The sequence below is a fragment of the Rhizophagus irregularis genome, chromosome 23, assembly GCF_026210795.1.
Source record: "Rhizophagus irregularis chromosome 23, complete sequence".
NCBI lineage: Eukaryota > Fungi > Glomeromycota > Glomeromycetes > Glomerales > Glomeraceae > Rhizophagus > Rhizophagus irregularis.
In genome coordinates, this window is record NC_089451.1 from 1,257,908 (window position 1) to 1,282,380 (window position 24,473).

Consider the following 24,473-nt stretch of genomic DNA (forward strand, 5'->3'; position numbering starts at 1 on the left):
ATCTAGTTGACACCATATACAGATCACACTATATAGTTAACGATATCAGGTGATCTTCATTTTAATAGTGATAGTCCTTGTAATTGGTTGTTATGCTAATCGTGCTATCCTGGAAAGGAAGGAAAATTTTACTAATTTGGTTAGCTCTTATGCGCTAAGTATAGGGTACGTTTTTATATTATTGATATTGATATTGATATTGATATTGATATTGATATTGAGTTGATATTGAGTTCAATATTACGAACAATGGTCGTTTATATAAAAAAAAAAAAAAATTAATCATGATCTACAGCATGATCCGAATTGGTTGATCAAAAATCAAGAGCTAACCATATATTGACATCAAGGAATTATGAATTGTCAATTTGGCTGGCCAAAAATCTGGGAGCTAACTACATATTAACATCAAGGAAATATTTATTATTCGTACAGTATACATTGTTCAGGAGGCTAATTTTTGGGATTAATTATAATAGGAATTGAAGGAAATTAAATATATAAAGCGAATATATAACATTTTTAAATGAACCTGATCAAATATAAAAAAAAAAATATGTCTGAAATATACATACAGTGTGTTGCAAAAAAAACCAGAAAACTGTTCACGTGATAAAAATGCATGTTATACTGTTGTATCAGTTCTTTACGCTTAAATTTATTAAGCAATTTATATGGTTAGGTAGCAGAAGGTTTATGTAGTGTATAATTAGACAATATATTAAACAATGTATAAAAATTATCCGATCAGACGTGTTGTATAGCGCTGTACGTCGGCATATACTTCCAAACACGAATAAAGGATTTCACTTGATAAAAACTGTCACTTTATAACTTAAAAATGAAAACTTTATTTATTTCCTTTCATTACAACAAGAAAATTGACCTATATTTATAATAAATTATACATATACGAAGAAATTTAATATATTTACTATGTATAATATGACTAACATGTTCAATGCGTTGATCATAACCAACATGTTAATTAGGTTCGACATTATGGCAAGCCGAGCTGGACTAAACTATCAGGCATTGGGCGGGTGAAAAATCAAGCATGGATTGACAAAATGTTACACTGTGCCTGACATTTTACCTGTTCATGCTTGATATTCATCTGTCCCGTGCTTGATATTTATCTGTATGTGCTTGATATTTTTATCTGTTCATGCTTGATGTTTATCTATCACGTGCTTGATATTTTTATCTGTTCATGCTTGATGTTTATCTGTACATGCTTGATGTTTTATCTGTACGTGCTTGATGTTTTATCTGTACGTGCTTGATGGTTTTATCTGTACGTGCTTGATGGTTTTATCCGACCATGCTTGACATTTTTATCCATCCATGCTTTATGTTTTTATCCATCTGTGCTTGATATTTTTGTCCGTCTGTGCTTGATGTTTTTGTCCAACTGTGTTTGCCCTATAAAAAAAGAAAATTCGGAATTTGTCCTGAAAAGTATGGAAAATGTCTGGAAATTTTCCGTGCGTCCGGAAAACATTCGGAAACGGTCACGTTTTGGAACACTTTCCGGACGCACAAATTCCAGACATTTTCTTGACACTACAGAATTTGTCCAGAATTTGTCCAGAATCGAGCGTCCGGAAAATGTTCCAAAACATGACCGTTTCCGAATGTTTTCCGGACGCACGGAAAATTTCCGGACATTTTCCATACTTTTCAGGACAAATTCCGAATTTTCTTTTTTTATAGGGTTGATTTAATCCAACTATGCTCGATAATTTTATCTTTGTCAAAAATTAGTTTCTTTGTCAGCACAGGGTTGATATATTGTTGGTCACATGTTTTAAGTTTAGCGTAGTTTTAAAAAAATTTTTTTTTTTTATTGGCTTTTTTTTATAAACAAATTTTGTAGAGAATTTTATTTTTAATATAGGCAAAGGCTTAGTTTGATAGAATTTCTTTGGGAATTTTTTTAATAAGATTTTTTTGATAAAAAATTTCGTTAGAAAATTTTTTTTTTGATGATAATTTCGTTAAAAATTTTTATTTGATAGAAATTTTATTGGAGAATTTTTTTTTGATAAGATTTTTTTTTTGACATATACTTAACAATTTTTTGTGACAGGAGAAATTTTTTTTTTTTTGATAGAGAATTAATTGAGAATTTCTTTTTTTTTTTGCAGAAAATTATTTGAAGAATTTTTTTTAATAGGGAAGATTTTTTTTTTGATAGATAATTTCGTTACTAGAAAATTTTTTTAACAAGTGAGATTTTTTTTTGATAGAGAATTTCGTTAAGAATTTTTTTTTAATAGGAGGGAGTTTTCCTTGATAAAGAATTCTTTTGGGAATTTTTTTTAATAAGTGAAAGTATTTTTTGACGGAGAATTTTATTAGAGAATTTTTTTTTTTTTTTTTTTGATAGAAATTTCATCATAGAATTTTTTTTTAATAGGTAAGATTTTTTTTTTTTTTGATAGATCATTTCGTTAATAATTTTTTTAACAGGAGAGATTTTTTTTTTGATAGATCATTTCGTTAATAATTTTTTTAACAGGAGATTTTTTTTTTGATAGAAAATTTCGGTAAAGAATTTTTTTTTTAATAGGGAAAATGTATTTTTTGATGTTAGAAATTTTTCTTAATCAAGGATATTTTTTTTGATTGAGAATTTCATTAGAGAATTGTTGGTTGAAAAGTTTTTTTATTTTTTTGATGGAGAATTTTGTTAGAAGTCTCAATATTGAAAATAGTTTTTTTTTTTAATAAGGGTATCGAGAATTTTGGCTTGAAATTTATTTTTTTAATAAAGAATTTCATTAAAGATCTTTTTTTATAAAATTAAAAAAACACTAAATTACATTAATAAGATTAAGATAAAATTAAAAAAAACTATGATAGAATCCTAAGTAGCATAGTAAATTAAGCAAATTTTATATACTAGTAAAGCTCCGCATGAGCCGACATAAATTAAAAAGTTAAAAATGTTAACTTTAAGAAAAGTATATAGCAGAAATTTGTTTGCAGTGTTTCTTCTTTTTATCATTAATTGGCATAAAAACATTTTTGAAAATCTACTATTTTAAATACTTTTAATATATATAAATAAAAATTGGAATTGCTAAATGTCGCCTGGGCGATCATCGCCTGGGTTTTTTTTTTCAAATATGTATCTAATTTTTGATCGGTTATTATTAAAAAGATATTTTTTTTAAAATTTTTTTTGCAAACATATTTATTCAAAATAATCTTATTTAATGAAATCTTATTTACAAATATTAAAATTTAAGTCACATTTACGATTTTAAAGAATAAAATCACCATATTTATTTTTATTGAAATGTACAAATAAAAGAAACAATAACAATAAATAAAAAAGATAAGTAAATTACAATGATCAAGGAAAAAAAAATAAAATAACAATGGAGTAATGGAAAGTAATAGAAGATGAAAGGGAGTAAAAAAGAGTAATGAGAAGTGATAGGAACCAAAAGGAGAAATAGGACATGATGAGAGATGAAAAGGAGTGATGGAAGACGAAAAGAAGTGATGGGTGACAAAGAGGAGTGATGGGAGATAAAAAAAAAGAAGTGATGAGAAGATTAAGAGGAGTGATGGGAGACAAAAAGAAGTGATGAAAGACGAAGAGGAGTGATGGGAGACGAAAAGAAGTAATGGGAGACAAAGAGGAGTGATGGGTGATGAAGAGGAGTGATGGGAGACGAAAAAGAGTGATGGGAGACAAAAAGAAGTGATGAAAGACGAAGAGGAGTGATGGGAGACGAAAAAGAGTGATGGGAGACAAAAAGAAGTGATGAAAGACGAAGAGGAGTGATGGGAGATAAAAAGGAGTGATGGGAGACGAAAAGAAGTGATGAGAAGATTAAGAGGAGTGATGAGTGACGAAAAGAAGTGATGGGAAGATTAAGAGGAGTGATGGGAGACGAAAAGGAGTGATGGGAGACGAAGAGAAGTGATGAGAAGATTAAGAGAAGTGATAGGAGACGAAAGGGAGCGATGGGAGACGAAAAAGAGTGATGGGAGACGAAAAGGAGTGATAGGAGACGAAGAGGAGTGATGGGAGATGAAAAGAAGCGATGGGAGACAAAAAGGAGTGATGGGAGACGAAAAGGAGCGATGGAAGATTAAAAGAAGTGATGGGAGGATGAAGAGGAGTAAAAATTTATTAAAATTGTAAAATTTAATAAAAATTTTCCAATAAATTCTCAATCAATTTTTTATAAAAAAAAAGATCTCTAATGAAATTCTTTATTAAAAAAAAAAAATTTCAAGCCAAAATTCTCGATACCCTTATTAAAAAAAAACTATTTTCAATATTGAGACTTCTAACAAAATTCTCCATCAAAAAAATAAAAAAACTTTTCAACCAACAATTCTCTAATGAAATTCTCAATCAAAAAAAATATCCCTGATTAAGAAAAATTTCTAACATCAAAAAATACATTTTCCCTATTAAAAAAAAAATTCTTTACCGAAATTTTCTATCAAAAAAAAAAATCTCCTGTTAAAAAAATTATTAACGAAATGATCTATCAAAAAAAAAAATCTCTCCTGTTAAAAAAATTATTAACGAAATGATCTATCAAAAAAAAAAAAAATCTTACCTATTAAAAAAAAAATTCTATGATGAAATTTCTATCAAAAAAAAAAAAAAAAAATTCTCTAATAAAATTCTCCGTCAAAAAATACTTTCACTTATTAAAAAAAGGGTTTTGTTTTTTATCGCACCCGCGATATGTCGCAAGGGCATGCGCCTCCTAATTTTATTGGCGAAAAATTTTTTTGTGGCGCGTCAAATTTCAATTGTAACACGATCTTAAAAAATTTTTTTTTAAAAAATTCTTCGATCTGTTTTGGTTTCTTTGTCCCTACCCTTTAATAAAAACAAACCTTTACATTTCTTTTCTAATTACGTTTTCATTAAAAACATTGTTTATCATGTTTATATTCGATGGTTGGTTTCTTTTTTCTTCTTTTTTGTCTTGTTTTGAAAACTACACTAAAGGTTTTTTTTTTCTTTTTTCAGGTCCTTTGCGTTGTGGATTTTGACGTTAATATCATTTGAAAAGAGACTTTTCGTTCTTTAAAGACTCGGTAGGTGAAGTTTAATACACCGTGTTTAATAACCTTAAAAACACTATTAACGATTTTTTTTTTTACTTTAGATTCTTTCACTTTAGATTCTTTTCACAATGGAAGTTTAATGTCAATTTCGTTACTCTTCCTTCTTCTCATTTGGAAAAAATATTGGTAAGTGTCGGTTATATAGACTATGAACTAATTTAAACGGCCTCTTCAAAGTTTTTGTATATGTATTAACCTCTTGTAAACAATATTAACCAATTTTCTTCTTTTTTTTAGGTTCTTTAATTTGATTTCCTTTCTAAAGAAGACCTCTTACTTTCCACTTTGGCGAAGTCTCGGTAGGTGTTATTCAGGTTGTTGGTGTACGCGAAGCTTTTAGAAACAACACTAACAGGTGTTTTTTCTTTTTTTTAGGTTTTTTTTCGTTGTAAAAGCTAAGATTTACCGCCAATTGTGTTTTTTTTCATTTCGGTAGGTGTTATATAGGTTAATGGTGCATGTAATAACCTGTTATAAATGATATTAATGAGTTTTTTTCTTTTTTTAGGTTCTTTCACGTTGTTAAAGCCAAACTTTAAAGCTGATCTCATTTTTAAGGTACCTTTGTTACCTTTCACTTCGGTAGGTGTTATATGGGCTAATGGTGTATGTAATAACCTATTATAAATGATAATATTAATGAGTTTTTTTTTCTTTTTTTAGGTTTTTTTCACGTTGTTAAAGCCAAACTTTAAAACTGATCCCATTTCTAAGGTACCTTTGTTACCTTTCACTTCGGTAGGTGTTATATGGGCTAATGGTGTATGTACTATATAGTAGTCTTTAAAATGAATTAATGGTTTTTTTTTCTTTTTTAGATTCATACGGATGTAATTCACCCGACAATGATGATACAGCAAGTGTAACAAGTACGACTAGTGAACATGAAAAATGCACATGGAAACTCTGATGTCTTCTATTTCGGAGATAATAAATAGATTAGTGGTGTATGTATATCTTTGGGAAGTATTAGTGAAGATTTAATTAGGAGGCTTAATAAACTTTATTGTCAAATTTAAAGATACTTTAGCATTTGATAACTATCTTAAAATATTACAATTTCGCTTATTATGACCCATATCACCACAATTTCCACATTTATATTGTTTACTATTTACTGAAGTCGTAGCCTTTTCTTTTTCATGGCTTGCTTTAATTCGTTTTGTACCCTTCGGGCGTCCTTTAGACCTGGTTTGTTTATTAGGATTATTGAGAATAAAAGGAAAATTTTCCTTATCAGATTCATCATCTTTTGTATCTTCTAATTCGATATTTTCATTTTGTTCTTCATCTTGTTCTTCATCAACATCTTTTAAGTAATTCTCCAAAATATGTATTATACGTATATCCCTTTTACTAACAGCTTTCATAGTAGCTTTATGTGATAAGCCAGCAATTTTACCATATAATTGTATGTCTGTAAGTTGTTCATGCCGAGTAATAAATTCTTGTGATGTTTTGCAAATTGCAGTTAAAAATGGAACATTATGTTGAGGAATAAGAGGTGTAATCTCATTTTCAAATTTGCTAGCAACTAAAAATTGCTCTTTACTAGGATCTTTATCTCTATAATACCATCGTGAAGGAATAAGTCTTAAATGGAATCTTGCTGCAGGACTACGAAGCATTATTTGAAAATAATGCCTGCAAATAATTCCTCGATTAATAAGAGATAGACAAGAGCAATAATGAGATCCATTTATTAATAAGATAATAAAATGTTTCTCAACAAGTTTGTTTTCAACATTTACAGCCCACATAGATGAAATTTGATCTTTATTAATGTTGGAAATCATACATGCTGCAGTTATTTGACGAGCATCAGATACATCTTCCAAATATTGACCTAATAAGAGATCATACTGCAAACACATGTAATAGCAATGTTAAATCAAGTAAAATACAAACATAATAAGTATACAATTATTATTGTAATATATACTTTATCAAATTCATCAATTACTTCTTGGGTAACTTGTACAGCATTATAAAAAACACACTGACGAATTTCATCTCTTTGAAGTTCTAATATGGCAGGAGGCAAATATTCTTCAAGTTTTTGGTTAATAGAAGTAAACATGAACGCAGCAGTGGAAATCTGAGTAGGCATACAGGGAATAGCAGCTTTCCATAACACAAGTTGATATTTTTTGTTTTCTGCCATTTGTCTTCTCTCTATTACATCCCCAAGTTCACATAAAGAAATATTAGAGTTAAAAATATAACTTTTAATCCATGCATTAATGCTTTCTACAGGAGAAGATGCATGGAGTCCTGCAGTAAATTGGTGACATGTCCAAGGATGAGCCCATGATTCTTTAGTATTATAAAGAGTATTTATCAAATATTGCTGTATTTCAGGATATTGAGTAATTAATTTTCTCCATTCTGATTCAAAGGAAAGTGTGTTTAGTGTATTACGTACAGCATGAAATTTTGTAAAAAACTCTTGAAATTTATTTCCAATTAGTTTTTGAACCTTTTTAATCAAATTTTGGCTAATATGAAAAGTGCAATGCATCGGGTATGTGGTAGGAAATGTAGACCTAATCGCAGCATGTACAGCTGGATCTGCATCTGTCATTATTACTTGTGGATACACATTATTTGTTGCTAAATTGAGTTGTTCAAATGACCATTCATGTGATTCTTTTGTTTCATCAATTAATAATGCTTGTGCAACAAGTCTTACATTCCGATTTTCATCAAGAATAATAAATAAACTTAAAGCCATCTCATACCTATTGGTTTTACAAGTTACATCTTGTACCACAATATCTGAATACCGATACCATAATTCTAACTGAGATGGCGTCATCCAGAATAAATGTGTAAGAGTATTATTATTATCAAATTTGATCGCAACCTTCCACATTGGATTATTTTGTGATAATTCAAGTAATTTCGTATACAATTTAGCTGCATCATTACTATCATCTTTATTTTGTGGACGAAAATGTTGAATTGCTTTATACAAATCATTATCATAAATTATTTGTCCTGGGAACTTTGCTTCAAGATATTGTCTTTGTGTAGCAGCTCCCATTCTGCATTTAATAGTAAGAAATTCAATCTCCTTCATAATTTCAGGAGGTATGTATTTGTTATCTCCAAATTGAATGATATTAGGATTAAGATTATGTGAATGGATATCATGAAGTGTTGTAATATAAACATATTTAAAAGGATTTTTAGAGGTAGGTTCTGATAAATTAATATGCCAAGCACAGCCTAGACGTTTTGTTGTTGTCTCTTTATTGGATTTTGTAACATAATTACCATGATGTTCACATTGTGCAGTACGTCTACGAAAAGTTCCATCAGATTTTTTCTCAACACGACTATATATGATATTAAACCCTTGCTGCTTTGCCCGACTTTCAATAGTTTCAAATGCTTGCTTCCAAGTGGTGAAAGCCTTTCCTTGATACAAAACTGGTTCAGAGTTTTCTTGTTGCATTGTAGTAAACAAAGGTATAAGGTGTGTAAAAAGCAAAAAAAAATAAAGGGACGTACAAAAAAATTAGGTAAACAAATAGTAACTTTTGTGTTACAATCACAATTCATATATTTACTAGCCAATAAAATTAAGCATTGTCCGCACACTAATATTTTCGTTTATTCAGAACTAAAACCAAGTTAATGACATTTATAAAAGCAATAACATATACTATTAGTCCTATCAACACTTTACCGAAAATGAAAAGTCTTTTTTTAACAAGATTTAAAATTAAAATTAAGCTTCTGCAATAAAAGAAGTCTTTTAATATAATATTTACCAACTCTCTATCAAAATAAAAAGACAATACCATCAAGAAAGTAAGAAAAGTAAGGATTAATCATTAATTATTAGACCTTTTCTATATAAGAATTTTATGTGTATGTAATTAATTACTTTATTAAAAAAATTGTTAAGCATCCTGGTTCCTAATTTATATACTTTAATCATTTCCAAAGGCTGTTTCATACACCATTAGCCCATATAACACCTACCGAAGTAAAAAATAACAAAGGTACCAAAAAAATGGAGAAAAAAGGATTTATACCATTTATCCTGGTAGAGCGTTAGAATTTTTCCGCCAAACAATTTCTACTAGTCCTTTATTACCTGGTATGTTTCGTCCGACGGTATCAGCTTTAAAGTTTGGCTTTAACAACGTGAAAACCCCTAAAAAAAGAAAAAAAACTCATTAATATTATCATTTATAATAGGTTATTACATACACCATTAGCCCATATAACACCTACCGAAGTGAAAGGTAACAAAGGTACCTTAGAAATGGGATCAGTTTTAAAGTTTGGCTTTAACAACGTGAAAAAAACCTAAAAAAAGAAAAAAAAACTCATTAATATTATCATTTATAATAGGTTATTACATACACCATTAGCCCATATAACACCTACCGAAGTGAAAGGTAACAAAGGTACCTTAAAAATGAGATCAGCTTTAAAGTTTGGCTTTAACAACGTGAAAGAACCTAAAAAAAGAAAAAAACTCATTAATATCATTTATAACAGGTTATTACATGCACCATTAACCTATATAACACCTACCGAAATGAAAAAAAACACAATTGGCGGTAAATCTTAGCTTTTACAACGAAAAAAAACCTAAAAAAAAGAAAAAACACCTGTTAGTGTTGTTTCTAAAAGCTTCGCGTACACCAACAACCTGAATAACACCTACCGAGACTTCGCCAAAGTGGAAAGTAAGAGGTCTTCTTTAGAAAGGAAATCAAATTAAAGAACCTAAAAAAAAGAAGAAAATTGGTTAATATTGTTTACAAGAGGTTAATACATATACAAAAACTTTGAAGAGGCCGTTTAAATTAGTTCATAGTCTATATAACCGACACTTACCAATATTTTTTCCAAATGAGAAGAAGGAAGAGTAACGAAATTGACATTAAACTTCCGTTGTGAAAAGAATCTAAAGTGAAAGAATCTAAAGTAAAAAAAAAAATCGTTAATAGTGTTTTTAAGGTTATTAAACACGGTGTATTAAACTTCACCTACCGAGTCTTTAAAGAACGAAAAGTCTCTTTTCAAATGATATTAACGTCAAAATCCACAACGCAAAGGACCTGAAAAAAGAAAAAAAAACCTTTAGTGTAGTTTTCAAAACAAGACAAAAAAGAAGAAAAAAGAAACCAACCATCGAATATAAACATGATAAACAATGTTTTTAATGAAAACGTAATTAGAAAAGAAATGTAAAGGTTTGTTTTTATTAAAGGGTAGGGACAAAGAAACCAAAACAGATCGAAGAATTTTTTAAAAAAAAATTTTTTAAGATCGTGTTACAATTGAAATTTGACGCGCCACAAAAAAATTTTTCGCCAATAAAATTAGGAGGCGCATGCCCTTGCGACATATCGCGGGTGCGATAAAAAACAAAACCCTTAAAAAAAATTCCCAAAAGAATTCTTTATCAAGGAAAACTCCCTCCTATTAAAAAAAAATTCTTAACGAAATTCTCTATCAAAAAAAAATCTCACTTGTTAAAAAAATTTTCTAGTAACGAAATTATCTATCAAAAAAAAAATCTTCCCTATTAAAAAAATTCTTCAAATAATTTTCTGCAAAAAAAAAAAGAAATTCTCAATTAATTCTCTATCAAAAAAAAAAAAATTTCTCCTGTCACAAAAAATTGTTAAGTATATGTCAAAAAAAAATCTTATCAAAAAAAAATTCTCCAATAAAATTTCTATCAAATAAAAATTTTTAACGAAATTATCATCAAAAAAAAAATTTTTTAACGAAATTATCATCAAAAAAAAAATTTTCTAACGAAATTTTTTATCAAAAAAATCTTATTAAAAAAATTCCCAAAGAAATTCTATCAAACTAAGCCTTTGCCTATATTAAAAATAAAATTCTCTACAAAATTTGTTTATAAAAAAAAGCCAATAAAAAAAAAAAAAATTTTTTAAAACTACGCTAAACTTAAAACATGTGACCAACAATATATCAACCCTGTGCTGACAAAGAAACTAATTTTTGACAAAGATAAAATTATCGAGCATAGTTGGATTAAATCAAACACAGTTGGACAAAAACATCAAGCACAGACGGACAAAAATATCAAGCACAGATGGATAAAAACATAAAGCATGGATGGATAAAAATGTCAAGCATGGTCGGATAAAACCATCAAGCACGTACAGATAAAACCATCAAGCACGTACAGATAAATATCAAGCATGAACAGATAAAAATATCAAGCACGTGATAGATAAACATCAAGCATGAACAGATAAAAATATCAAGCACATACAGATAAATATCAAGCACGGGACAGATGAAAATCAAGCATAAACAGGTAAAATGTCAGACACGGAGTGACATTTTGTCTAGCCATGCTTGATATTTTATCGCGCAATGTCTGATAATTTTGTCCAACTCGGCTTGCCATAAAGAAACTAATTTTTGACAAAGATAAAATTATCGAGCATAGTTGGATTAAATCAAACACAGTTGGACAAAAACATCAAGCACAGACGGACAAAAATATCAAGCACAGATGGATAAAAACATAAAGCATGGACGGATAAAAATGTCAAGCATGGTCGGATAAAACCATCAAGCACGTACAGATAAAACCATCAAGCACATACAGATAAATATCAAGCACGTACAGATAAGCATCAAACACGTACAGATGAAACATCAAGCACGTACAGATAAAACATCAAGCATGTACAGATAAACATCAAGCATGAACAGATAAAAATATCAAGCACGTGATAGATAAACATCAAGCATGAACAGATAAAAATATCAAGCACATACAGATAAATATCAAGCACGGGACAGATGAAAATCAAGCATAAACAGGTAAAATGTCAGACACGGAGTGACATTTTGTCTAGCCATGCTTGATATTTTATCACGCAATGTCTGATAATTTTGTCCAACTCGGCTTGCCATACGACATGTTAATCATGTTCGGCATATTAATTATGTCCGACATGTTAATCATGTTAAACATTTGCAACATCGATCAATTTCGGAGTGGCACATGACGATCACATGACAATACGCCCAAAATAAATTCAATTTACATTATGTAAATTGTATAATAAATCTGAGACCCAAGGCTACATTTTGATATCTTTTGAAGTTATAAACACTTCATTATCTTTTGAAAAAATCAGCAATAATTATTTATTTCAAATTAAAAAATATAACAGAAAATTAAATTACATTTATAAAACATTGGTGGATTAGATTTAATTTAAAATACTCAAATATTATTAAGAATAATGCCAAAAAATAAATATCAAAAAATTTGCAGTAAATAAACCTTTATGATAAAATGATGAGAGTTTTATTCATTAAGTTATCACAATTTCGGTATATAGTAAAAAATGCTAATAAATGGTTCAAATTACAAAAATGCGTGTAGTTTACTTAAAACAAAACCAATTTTTATCATTTAAAATGCAAAATAAACTTGAATATTGGGGCTACGTTTTGACATTATTTAGGGCTCTAGTACATTTTTACTTTTTGAGAAAATTAACTACAAATGTTGATTTTAAAGAAAAATTTGACATGAAATTCTTAAATTAGAAAATGGATGCAAATTCACTAGAAATTTCTCAAATTTTATCAAGATAAATGGGAAAATTGCGAATAAAAAAAAATTTTTTTAATATATGCAAAAAAAATATAAATTTGCTCTAAAATAGTTATTTGAAAGATGGAAACCCATAGATTTTATCAATAATAAATTAATATGGAATTTATTTTAGTAATTTTTCTATAATTAAGCTTATAATTATATTTTTCTTATTTAAAAATTTTTTATAAGCTATTTTACATACAATTTGGTGAGATCATCATGGTGTTATGACTGATTTTTTAATTCCAGTTTTTTTTGCAACACACTGTATATCCAAATTATATAAAAAATATATATATCCAAAAATATATATATATCTGAATTTTATTTTATTAAAAAATATATATCCGAATTTTATTTTATTAAAAAAAAAATACATCCGAATTTTATTAAAAAAAATATATACTCGAATTTATTAAATTTATTCATTAAAAAACATTATACGAGTTTATTTATTAAAACAAAGCATTATACAAATTTAGTAATTATTAAAAAACATTATACAAATTTAATTATTAAAATATACTATATTACATGAATTGATTTATTAAGAAAAATTATATATCCGAATTTATTAAATTTATTTATTAAAAAACTAGGTGTAACCCGTCGCGCTGCGCCGGGGATAAAACTTCTTAGTATTTTGATAATAAATATTTACAATATGGTAAGGTTAGACTAATAAATTTATATAATTTATATAATTTACATATTTAATTTTATTTCATTATTTTTAGGTCCTTTAGTTCTTCCAGTAAGGTTCAGTTGTTTTTCACTTTACATTTCGTTTCTTACTCATTTTTTTATTTTTTATTTTGTTTCTGTTTCATATTTCGTTTTTCACTAATTTATTTTATTTTTTTTCAGATATTTTAGTTCTACAATTAATAAAGGTATTTTTTTTATTTGTTTTTTATTTTTTTTATTTTTTTTATTTCGTTTTTATCTTATATTTCATTTCTTACTAACTTCATTTTTTGTTTACTTTATGGTTTATTTTTTACTTTGTTTCCTCATGATCACTTTTTATTTTTGTCTCTCATCATTTTTACTTTATACTACTTCTCATTATTTGTCTCCCATTATTTTCTATTACATCTTCATTTTCCATTATTTCATTTTCTCTCCTATTTACTTCCCATCATTTCTTTTGTCTCTCAATCATTTCTTTTCATTTCCATTACTTCTTTTCGTCTCTCATCACTCCTTTTTATCTTTCATCATTCCTCTTTGTCTTCCATCACTTCTTTTCGTCACCCATCACTCCTCTTCGTTTCTTATCACTCCTTTTCACTCCTCTTCGTCTACAATCACTCCTTTTCGTCTCCCATAACCCCTCTTCATCTTCCCATCACTCCTTTTCGTCTCCCATCACTCTTCTTCATCTTCCCATCACTCCTTTTCGTCTCCCATTACTCTTTTTCATCATCCATCATGTCCTATTTTTCCTTTTTGTTTCCTATCACTTCTCATTACTCTTTTTTACTCCCTTTCTTCTTCTATTACTTTCCATTACTCCATTGTTATTTCATTTTTTTTATTAGCATCTTTCTCCTTGATCATTGTCATTTACTTATCTTTTTTATTTATTGTTATTGTTTTTTTTATTGTATCACTTCATTAAAAATAAATACAGTGATTTTTTTCTTTAAAATCGAAAATGTGGGACTTAAATTTTAAAAAATTTCATTTAATAAGATTATTTTGAATAAATATGTTTGCAAAAAAAATTTTTTAAAAAATATCTTCGCAATAAAATTTTGTTTAACCGATCAAAAATTAGCTAAGTTAAAAAAATCTATACGTTTGCCGATCAAATAAATGGCCTTAACTTTTAAGTTTAAATCAGGCACTGAATCATGCTACACAATTCAAGATTATTTATACAGACTTAATCTAAACGTTAGAAGATCGACATGTATTTTTTTATTATATTATATAGATATTTATTAGTAAAAAATTATAATTAAAAATATAATACAAACTTAATTATTAAAAACATTATATGAATTTAATTATTAAAGAAAAATTATATGAATTTTCTTATTAAAATATATATTACATGAATTGATTTATAAAAAAAATTATATATTACATGAATTGATTTATTAAAAACATAATATGTGGACATAGAATCGTCCAAATTTGATTTGAAATATCCTACAATATTAAGTTTTAATCATGTGAAATAAATTTTATTGAATTATTTTATTTTGGTTAGAAAGTAGAAACGAAAAAATTTTTTTTAAAAAAATTGTTTTTTATAAATTCTTCTTTTAAGGCCAATTACAAGATTAATTATTAAATCAAAACGTAAAAAACAAATTAAAATATTTTAGATGAAAAAAAATAAAATAAATTATTTATTTATTTCAAATTATATCTTATCAATACTTTTGTTTCTGCAAATAAGTGTTAAAATTTATGGTATATATCATACTCTTAGAAAGGGCCGGTCACCGGCCCTAGGGTATGACTCTAGTTTTATATATAAAAATGAATGATAATCATTTCATTAGTGCTTAATAATTACCTAAGATGAAATGTTTATCCAGTTACTGCAATTTTGTAATAATTGATCTACATTCGGGTTTGTTTGTCATATATGCAATGATGCAAATGCTTGTACTTGTGATCACCGTTTTTGCACATAATGTATTTTGCATAAATATTGTTACCGTATTTATTTATACTAATAAAGGTATTTAATAATAAAAAAAAAAGAAAAAAAGATATCTTTCCAATTAGAGATAATTTTGATATAGTAATGGACCAACGTATTGAAGGTATATCAACAAGCTGAAATATTAATTCATGTTTAATATTTTATATAATTCAACTAATTATATTCTTAATTTAAATAACTAGATTGTAAGTAATTATAATTTACAGTAAATACTTTTATATTATCTTTATATCTAACTAATTAATAATTAATAATACTACAGGGTGTAAGTTATATGATATCTATATTTAGGGCATTGACATATATTAGAGGGTGGGGAGTAAAAAAATATTAGGCTATACATAATATAAACCATGTGAAATGGTTGTGTTTGGTCATAAAATCTTACCTGGTGGGTGAGTAAACGTTACTATTAAATAATATTAGCTAATATATGTCACTGTCCCTTATATTATTTGTACAATTCAATTGAACTAATTTATTTATTTAAAAAATTATTTCATAGATGGTAAGTTATTTATTTAATTCTATAATTACTTATTATTATAATATTTACATATAATTTAAACTACCTAATTTCTTTATTTAAAAAATTATTTCATAGATGGTAAGTTATTTATTTAATTCTATTATTACTTATTGTTATAATATTTACATATAATTTAAACTATTTAATTTCCTTATTTTTCATAGATGGTAAGTATTTATTTAATTCTATTATTACTTATCATTATAATATTTACATATAATTTAAACTAATTTCTTTATTTAAAAATTATTAAATTATATAGGGAGTAAGTTATTTATTTAATTCTATTATTACTTATTGTTATAATATTTACATATAATTTAAACTATTTAATTTCTTTATTTAAAAATTATAGGGAGTAAGTTATTTATTTAATTCTATTATTACTTATTGTTATAATATTTACATATAATTAAACTACCTAATTTCTTTATTTAAAAAATTATTAAATAATATAGGGTGTAAGTCATTTATTTAATTCTATTATTACTTATTGTTATAATATTTACATATAATTTAAACTATTTAATTTCTTTATTTAAAAAATTATTCATAGATGGTAAGTTATTTATTCAATTATATTATTACTTATTGTTATAATTTTTGCATATAGTTTAAACTAACTAATTTCTTTATTTAAAAAATTATTAAATAATATAGGGTGTAAGTTATTTATTTAATTCTATTATTACTTATGTTGTAATATTTACATATAATTTAAACTATTATTTCTTTATTTAAAAATTATTTAATAGATGGTAAGTTATTTATTTAATTCTATTGTTATAATATTTACATATAGTTTAAACTATCTAATTTTTTTATTTATTTAATAGATCGTAAGTCATTATTTATTTATTTAATTCTATTACTACTTATTGTTATAATATTTACATATAATTTAAACTACCTGATTTCTTTATTTAAAAAATTATTAAATAATAGGGTGTAAGTTATTTATTTAATTCTATTATTACTTATTGTTATAATATTTACATATATTTTAAACTATCTAATTTCTTTATTTAAAAAATTATTTCATAGATGGTAAGTTATTTATTTAATTCTATAATTACTTATCATTATAATATTTACATATAATTTAAACTATCTAATTTCTTTATTTAAAAAATTATTAAATAATATAGGGTGTAAGTTATTTATTAATTCTATTATTACTTATTGTTATAATTACATATAATTTAAACTATCTAATTTCATTATTTAAAAAATTATTTCATAGATGGTAAGTTTATTTATTTAATTCTATTATTACTTATTGTTATAATGTTTATATATAATTTAAACTATCTAATTTCTTTATTTAAAAATTATTGAATAATATAGGGTGTAAGTTATTTATTTAATTCTATTATTACTAATTGTTATAATATTTACATATAATTTAAACTATCTAATTTCTTTATTTAAAAAATTATTTCATAGATGGTAAGTTATTTATTCAATTCTATTATTACTTATAATATTTACATATAATTTAAACTATTTAATTTCTTTATTTAAAAATTATTTCATAGATGGTAAGTTATTCATTTAATTTTATTATTACTTATTGTTATAATATTTACATATAATTTAAACTATCTGATTTCTTTATTTAAAAAATTATTTCATAGATGGTAAGTTATTTATTCAATTATATTATTACTTATTGTTATAATATTTACATATAATTTAAACTATCTAATTTCTTTATTTAAAAAATTATTAAATAATATAGGGTGTAAGTTATTTATTTAATTCTATTATTACTTATTGTTATAATATTTACATATAATTTAAACTATCTAATATCTCTATTTAAAAAATTATTAAATAATATAGGGAGTAAGTTATTATTTAATTCTATTCTTACTTATTGTTATAATATTTACATATAATTTATATAATTTAAACTATCTAATTTCTTTATTTAAAAAATTATTAAATTATATAGGGTGTAAGTTATTTATTTAATTCTATTATTACTTATTATTATAATATTTACATATAATTTAAACAATCTAATTTCTTTATTTAAAAAATTGTTTTATAGATGGTAAGTTATTTATTCAATTATTGTTATAATATTTACATATAATTTAAACTATCTAATTTCTTTATTTAAAACATTATTAAATAATATAGGGTGTAAGTTATTTATTTAATTCTATTATTACTAATTGTTATAATATTTACATATAATTTAATCTACCTAATTTCTTTATTTAAAAAATTATTTCATAGATGGTAAGTTATTTATTTAATTCTATTATTACTTATGTTATAATATTTACATATAATTTATACTATTTATCTATTTAATAGATCGTAAGTCATAATTTATTTATTTAATACTATTATTACTTATAATATTTATATATAATTTAAACTAACTAATTTCTTTATTTAAAAAATTATTAAATAATATAGGGAGTAAGTTATTTATTTAATTCTATTATTACTTATTGTTATAATATTTACATATAATTTAAACTATCTAATTTCTTTATTTAAAAATTTATAAATAATATAGGATGTAAGTTATTTATTTAATTCTATTATTACTTATTGTTATAATATTTACATATAATTTAAACTATCTAATTTCTTTATTTAAAAAATTATTTCATAGATGGTAAGTTATTTATTTAATTCTATTATTACTTATTGTTATAATATTTACATATAATTTAAACTATCTAATTTCTTTATTTAAAAAATTATTTCATAGATGGTAAGTTATTTATTTAATTCTATTATTACTTATTGTTATAATATTTACATATAATTTAAACTATCTAATTTCTTTATTTAAAAAATTATTTCATAGATGGTAAGTTATTTATTTAATTCTATTATTACTTATTGTTATAATATTTACATATAATTTAAACTATCTAATTTCTTTATTTAAAAAATTATTTCATAGTAGATGGTAAGTTGTTTATTTAATTCTATTATTACTTATTGTTATAATATTTACATATAATTTAAACTATCTAATTTCTTTATTTAAAAAATTATTTATGATCTAGCTTGTAAGTATTTCTATTGTTATATATATTATATAATATTTATTTGGTAATTTAATTCTTTCATTTAAAAAATATCTGTTACTTTAGTTGGTAAGTTGTAAATTATAGATTATTATATGTACTTATCCAAAAATTAAGACTCATACTACATTAAATTTCTATTTAAATTTTAGAGTAAGTAATAATTTATTTTAATGTAAATTATAATACAATCTATAATATAATTTTAATTATTTAAATATATAGATTTGTGAAAAGTGGAAATGCAATTATAGATGATTTTATTCTTAAAAAAAAATTAAAATGGTTTCCTTATTACAAATTTAAAAATGTTAAATATCTTAAAGAAGGAGGATTTGGTACTATATACAAAGCTATTTGGTTGAAAAATAATGGAGATGAAGAAGATGAAGAGGATGAAGAAGGTAAAGAAGTAATTCTCAAATGTCCCAAGAATTTAAATGAAAATTTAAATGAATTTTTAAAAGAAGTATGATAATATATTATTTTCTATTTTTAATTTAAATTAAAATTTATTTGTATTAATAATAATAATTATTATTTTTTATAGTGGGAATATCATACAAGTGTTTTAACTTCAAGTGATATTATAGATGTTTATGGATTCACAGAAGATCTAAATACTTCAAAATATATGGTAGTAATGGCGTATGCAAATAAAGGTAATTTAAGACAAAATTTAACAAGAATAGTCGAAAATAATTGGAATCAAAAATTATATATGTTGTACGAAATTATTTCTGGGCTTAGTAAGATACATGGAAAAAATCTTATTCATTGTGATTTTCATGATGGTAATATTTTAAATCATAATGATGAGAATAAGGATAAAATTTATATTAGTGATTTAGGATTATGTCAACCTGTAAAATCGTTTTTGAAAAAGTATGATATTTATGGTGTTATACCATTTATGGCTCCTGAAGTTTTAAGAGGCAAACCTTATACTCCAGCTAGTGATATATATGGGTTTTCTATGATTATGTGGGAACTTACATCCGGGGTACCACCATTTAATGATAGAGCACATGATATTCAACTTACTTTAAGTATTTGTAAAGGTGAACGTCCTGAAATCATTGAAAATACTCCACAATGTTATGTAAATTTAATGAAAAAATGTTGGAATGAAGATCCATTAAAAAGGCCATCTGCATTAGAGGTGAAAGATATTATTGACAATTGGATTTTCTATCCTTATGAAGTCAGTGAAGAATTAAAAAGCAACATTATTGAATTTATAAATGCACCAATTGGGCGTAACAAGCTTGCTACTAAATCTCACTCTAAAGCATGTTATACAAGTCGCTTACTTGATTTTACTAGTAAAAAATTGAATGAAGTTCTTGAAAGTGAAAATTTACAAGCATATTGTGCAAGTCATTCAGATTTGAATGATTGTGTAATTAATGATTCGAGGTCATTAGGTATATACTATAATATATAAAAATTAATCTTGCAAATTATTTATATGAAATTAATTAATTCATTTAATTATTAAAACAGATGAGAGTACTAGTAAATTGTTGAATGAAATTCTTGAAAGTGAAGATTCACAAGCTACTAGTGTAAAAGCAAATAAAGTGCTAGTAAGTGAAGATATGAGTGATTATATAATTAAGGATTTGGGGTCATTGGGTATGTACTATGATATATAAAAGGAATTAATCTTGCAATTGCAAATTATTTATATAAAATTAATTTTATTTAATATTTAATTATTTAGATATTAAACCAGATGAAAATTAACTAATCATTATTTGTTTTTAAAAAAAATTTATAGTTTTTTTTTAATTGATATTTGATATTACACATTCAAAAGAAATTGTTCTTTATTTTATTCTTTTTAATTTATTTAAACACTAAGGCTAGAGTAGTAAAATATTTTACAAGTTATTTAGTTTGTAATTTAAATAATTCCTTTTTTTTAGCTTTCACTTTTTTATTATACTTAGAATTATTTAAACACTAAGACTAGAGTAGTAAATATTTTACAAGTTTCTTAGTTTGTAATTTAAATAAATCTTTTTTTTTATAACTTTTCCAATTACGAGATATAAATTATCAAAATAATAATATAAAGCTATTATTATTTTGGCGACTCTGCCTGTCACCATGACGACCCACCTCATATCATGTGATTTTTAATTTTTCCGATTTTTTCAATATTTATTTTTTTAATTGGTATTCTTAATACTTTTTTTTACAGGTAAAAAATTGAGAAATTTTTAATAATAAACAAACAAATTAATGAATAAATAAATAAATGAGATTAATAAACGAATGAATAATAAATGAATAAAAGCATGAATAAAACAAACAAAACTATTAAAAATATAAAAATGATCATGATTTCTTTATACAATTTATATATATTTTATTGAAAATTCAATGTGTATATGTTATAATTAATGCTCATATATTGTAACTAAGTAATGATTAGGTGATAAAATTGATATTATCGGGAAATATCTTACAGATATCACGTGATTCAATCATTTTAGCTAAGAATATCATGTGAAATAAAAAAATTTGTCTAGTTCTTAAATAAAATATTACATCAAATCTTTATACTTTATATTTACAATTGAAGTAATTTATTCTTATTCAATTAATAAAAGAAAGCATTTCCTAAATGGAAAAATAGTTAATATTCTTAAAAAGAAAGAACACCGAAAAAAGAATGAGGAGTTACTTGTTTCTTTTCCATCTAAGAATCGCTCCCAAGAGTCTATAGCCATCCTGCAAAAACAAATAAATGGAAAAATAGCAAATGTTTTTTAAATAAAAAAAATATCATCCCCATCTAAGTCTCACCTTCCAACTTGAATCCACAATCCAAGAGTCCATTCTACAGAAAGAAACGACGTTTAGTAAATGTTATTGTAAAAAGACCCAATTCTATTCACCTCAAGAAGCTATTCCAATACTAGTCTTCAAGGTGATTGTCACTAAAAGAAAATAAAATGAATGTTAGTAACGTTCTTGGGATGACTTCTTCCTTTCCAATTACCTCAATATTTAAGAAGCCATTCCAATAGATTGTGACATTTTGTGAAATGTAAAGAGATACAGACTTTTCCCTTTTATTTACCTCAACTCTCAAAAAGCCTCAATAGTCCTCAAAGTGTATTCCCTTAAAAAAAAAAAGAGTTCTTGATAAGAGTTCTAGACTCTCCTCTTCAATTTCCCTTTACCTCAAGAAGTTTCAAAGTGGTTATCCTAAAAGAAAAAAAAAACACTAATAATGTTCCTTTAAAGAGTCCAGAAATCTCATTCTTCCATTTACCTCAAAAAACAATTCCCACGTTAAAGTAACGTTTTTTCTTAAAAAGTGTACGTTAATAACATTCCTGAAAAGGGACCGGCTTTTCCATTTACCTTAAGTAGTGGTCTCTAAGGCCGGGCAAAAAAAAATTTTAGATTCTCGTGACCCGGCCGGGTCAGTTTTTCGAAAAATGGGAAATTTTTTTTTATAGTAAAAAATTTTATAACGTGATTATAAGTTATTGGCCAATGTGGCGTAAAAAAATTTTACATATAAAAAAATTTTACAAATATAAAAAAAAATGCCGGCCGGCCGGGTCATTTTTAAAATTTTATGTCCCGAGAATCTAAAAATTTTTTTTGCCCGGCCTAATGGTTGTACTTTAAATTTATAAAAAGGGAAATCTTATGCAATATATACGACTGAAAAAATTATTTTTTTTTATTAAGAAAATAATTTTTGTTTATAAAGGGTAAAAGGGGTTCAGATGATCCGACGTCAATAAAAATATTCATCCGATCTATCTGATTTATCTATGGAAAGCCGCCATGGTCAAAAGTGCGTAGCAAAACATAGCGTGTATACGCTATGTTTTGTAGCGCGTATACGTTATATTTCACGGCGGGTTACCCCTGTTCTGTCTGTTTCAGGGGTAACCTGTTGCAAAAAATAGCGTTTAATACGCTATATTTCATAGCGTTATATACGTTATATGTTATGACGGGTACCCGTTATAAGAAACGGCGGGTACCTGTTATAAGGAACGGCGGGTACCCGCTATAAAACGGACGGGTACCCGTTATAAGAAACGGCAGGTACCCGTTATAAGAAACGGCGGGTACCTGTTATAAGAAACGGCGGGTACCCGTTATAAGAACTGGCAGTCAGCATATTAACTTTTGATAAACATCAATAATGATAATTATTTATTTAATGAAATTTTATTTGACAAATATTAAAATTCAAGTCACACATTTACGATTTTAAAGAAAAAAATCACCATATTTATTTTTATTGAAGTGTACAAATAAAATTAACAATAAAAATAAATAAAAAAGATAAGTAAATTACGAGAAAGATGCTAATAAAAAAATGAAATAACAGTGGAGTAATGGAAAGTAATAGAAGATGAAAGGGAGTAAAAAAGAGTAATGAGAAGTGATAGGAAACAAAAAGGAGAAATAGGACATAATGAGAGATGAAAAGGAGTGATGGTAGACGAAGAGGAGTGATGGGAGACGAAAAGGAGCGATGGGAGATGAAAGGAAGTGATGGGAAGATGAAGAGAAGTAAAAATTTATTAAAATTGTAAATTTAATAAAAAATTTTCCAATAGATTTTCAATCAATTTTTTATAAAAAAAAAAGATCTCTAATGAAATTCTTTATTAAAAAAAATTTTCAAGCCAAAATTCTCGATACACTTATTAAAAAAAACTATTTTCAATAAAATTTTCTATTAAGATTTCTAAACAAAGTTCTCCATCAAAAAAATAAAAAAATTTTTCAACAAACAATTCTCTAATGAATTCTCAATCAAAAAAAAATATCCCGATTAAAGAAAAATTCAAAGATTCTTACCACCTATTAAAAAAAATTCTCAAAAGAATTTCTATACCAAAAAAAAAACTCCTCTCCTATTAAAAAAAAAAAATCTTTACCAAAATTCTCTATCAAAAAAAATCTCCCTGTTAAAAAAATTTACACTAACGAAATTATCTATCAAAAAAAAATTCTATGATGAAATTCCTATCAAAAAAAAAAATATTCTCAGCGAAATCTATTTAAGAAAATTCTTTAATGAAATTCTCTATCAAAAACAATCCCCCTATTAAAAAAAAATTCTCTAATAAAATTCTCCGTCAAAAAATACTTTCACCTATTAAAAAAATTCCCAAAAGAAATTCTTTATTAAGGAAAACTCCTTCAATTAAAAAAAAATTCGTAACAAAATTCTCTATCAAAAAAAATTTCACTTGTTAAAAAATTTTCTAACGAAATTATCTATCAAAAAAAAAATCTTCTCTATTAAAAAAATTCTTCAAATAATTTTCTACAAAAAAAAAAAAATCTCAAATAATTCTCTATCAAAAAAATCTCTCCTGTTAAAAAAAATTGCTCCAACAAATTAAGTATACGTCAAAAAAAAAAAAATCTTATTAAAAAAAATTCTCCAATGAAATTTCTATCAAA

General features: G+C 25.1%; 1 protein-coding gene across 1 annotated transcript; it reads left to right on the forward strand.

The window, feature by feature from the left end:
• Positions 1–18,889: 18,889 nt before the first annotated feature.
• On the forward strand, positions 18,890–20,762 carry OCT59_015251 (uncharacterized protein; the record flags this gene model as incomplete). Its single annotated transcript, XM_066139895.1, has 8 exons — positions 18,890–18,892; positions 18,993–18,999; positions 19,080–19,089; positions 19,239–19,482; positions 19,564–19,675; positions 20,075–20,440; positions 20,520–20,651; positions 20,740–20,762. 8 exons carry the CDS (start codon positions 18,890–18,892, stop codon positions 20,760–20,762), a joined length of 897 nt encoding a protein of 298 aa, XP_066002726.1.
• Positions 20,763–24,473: the final 3,711 nt, after the last annotated feature.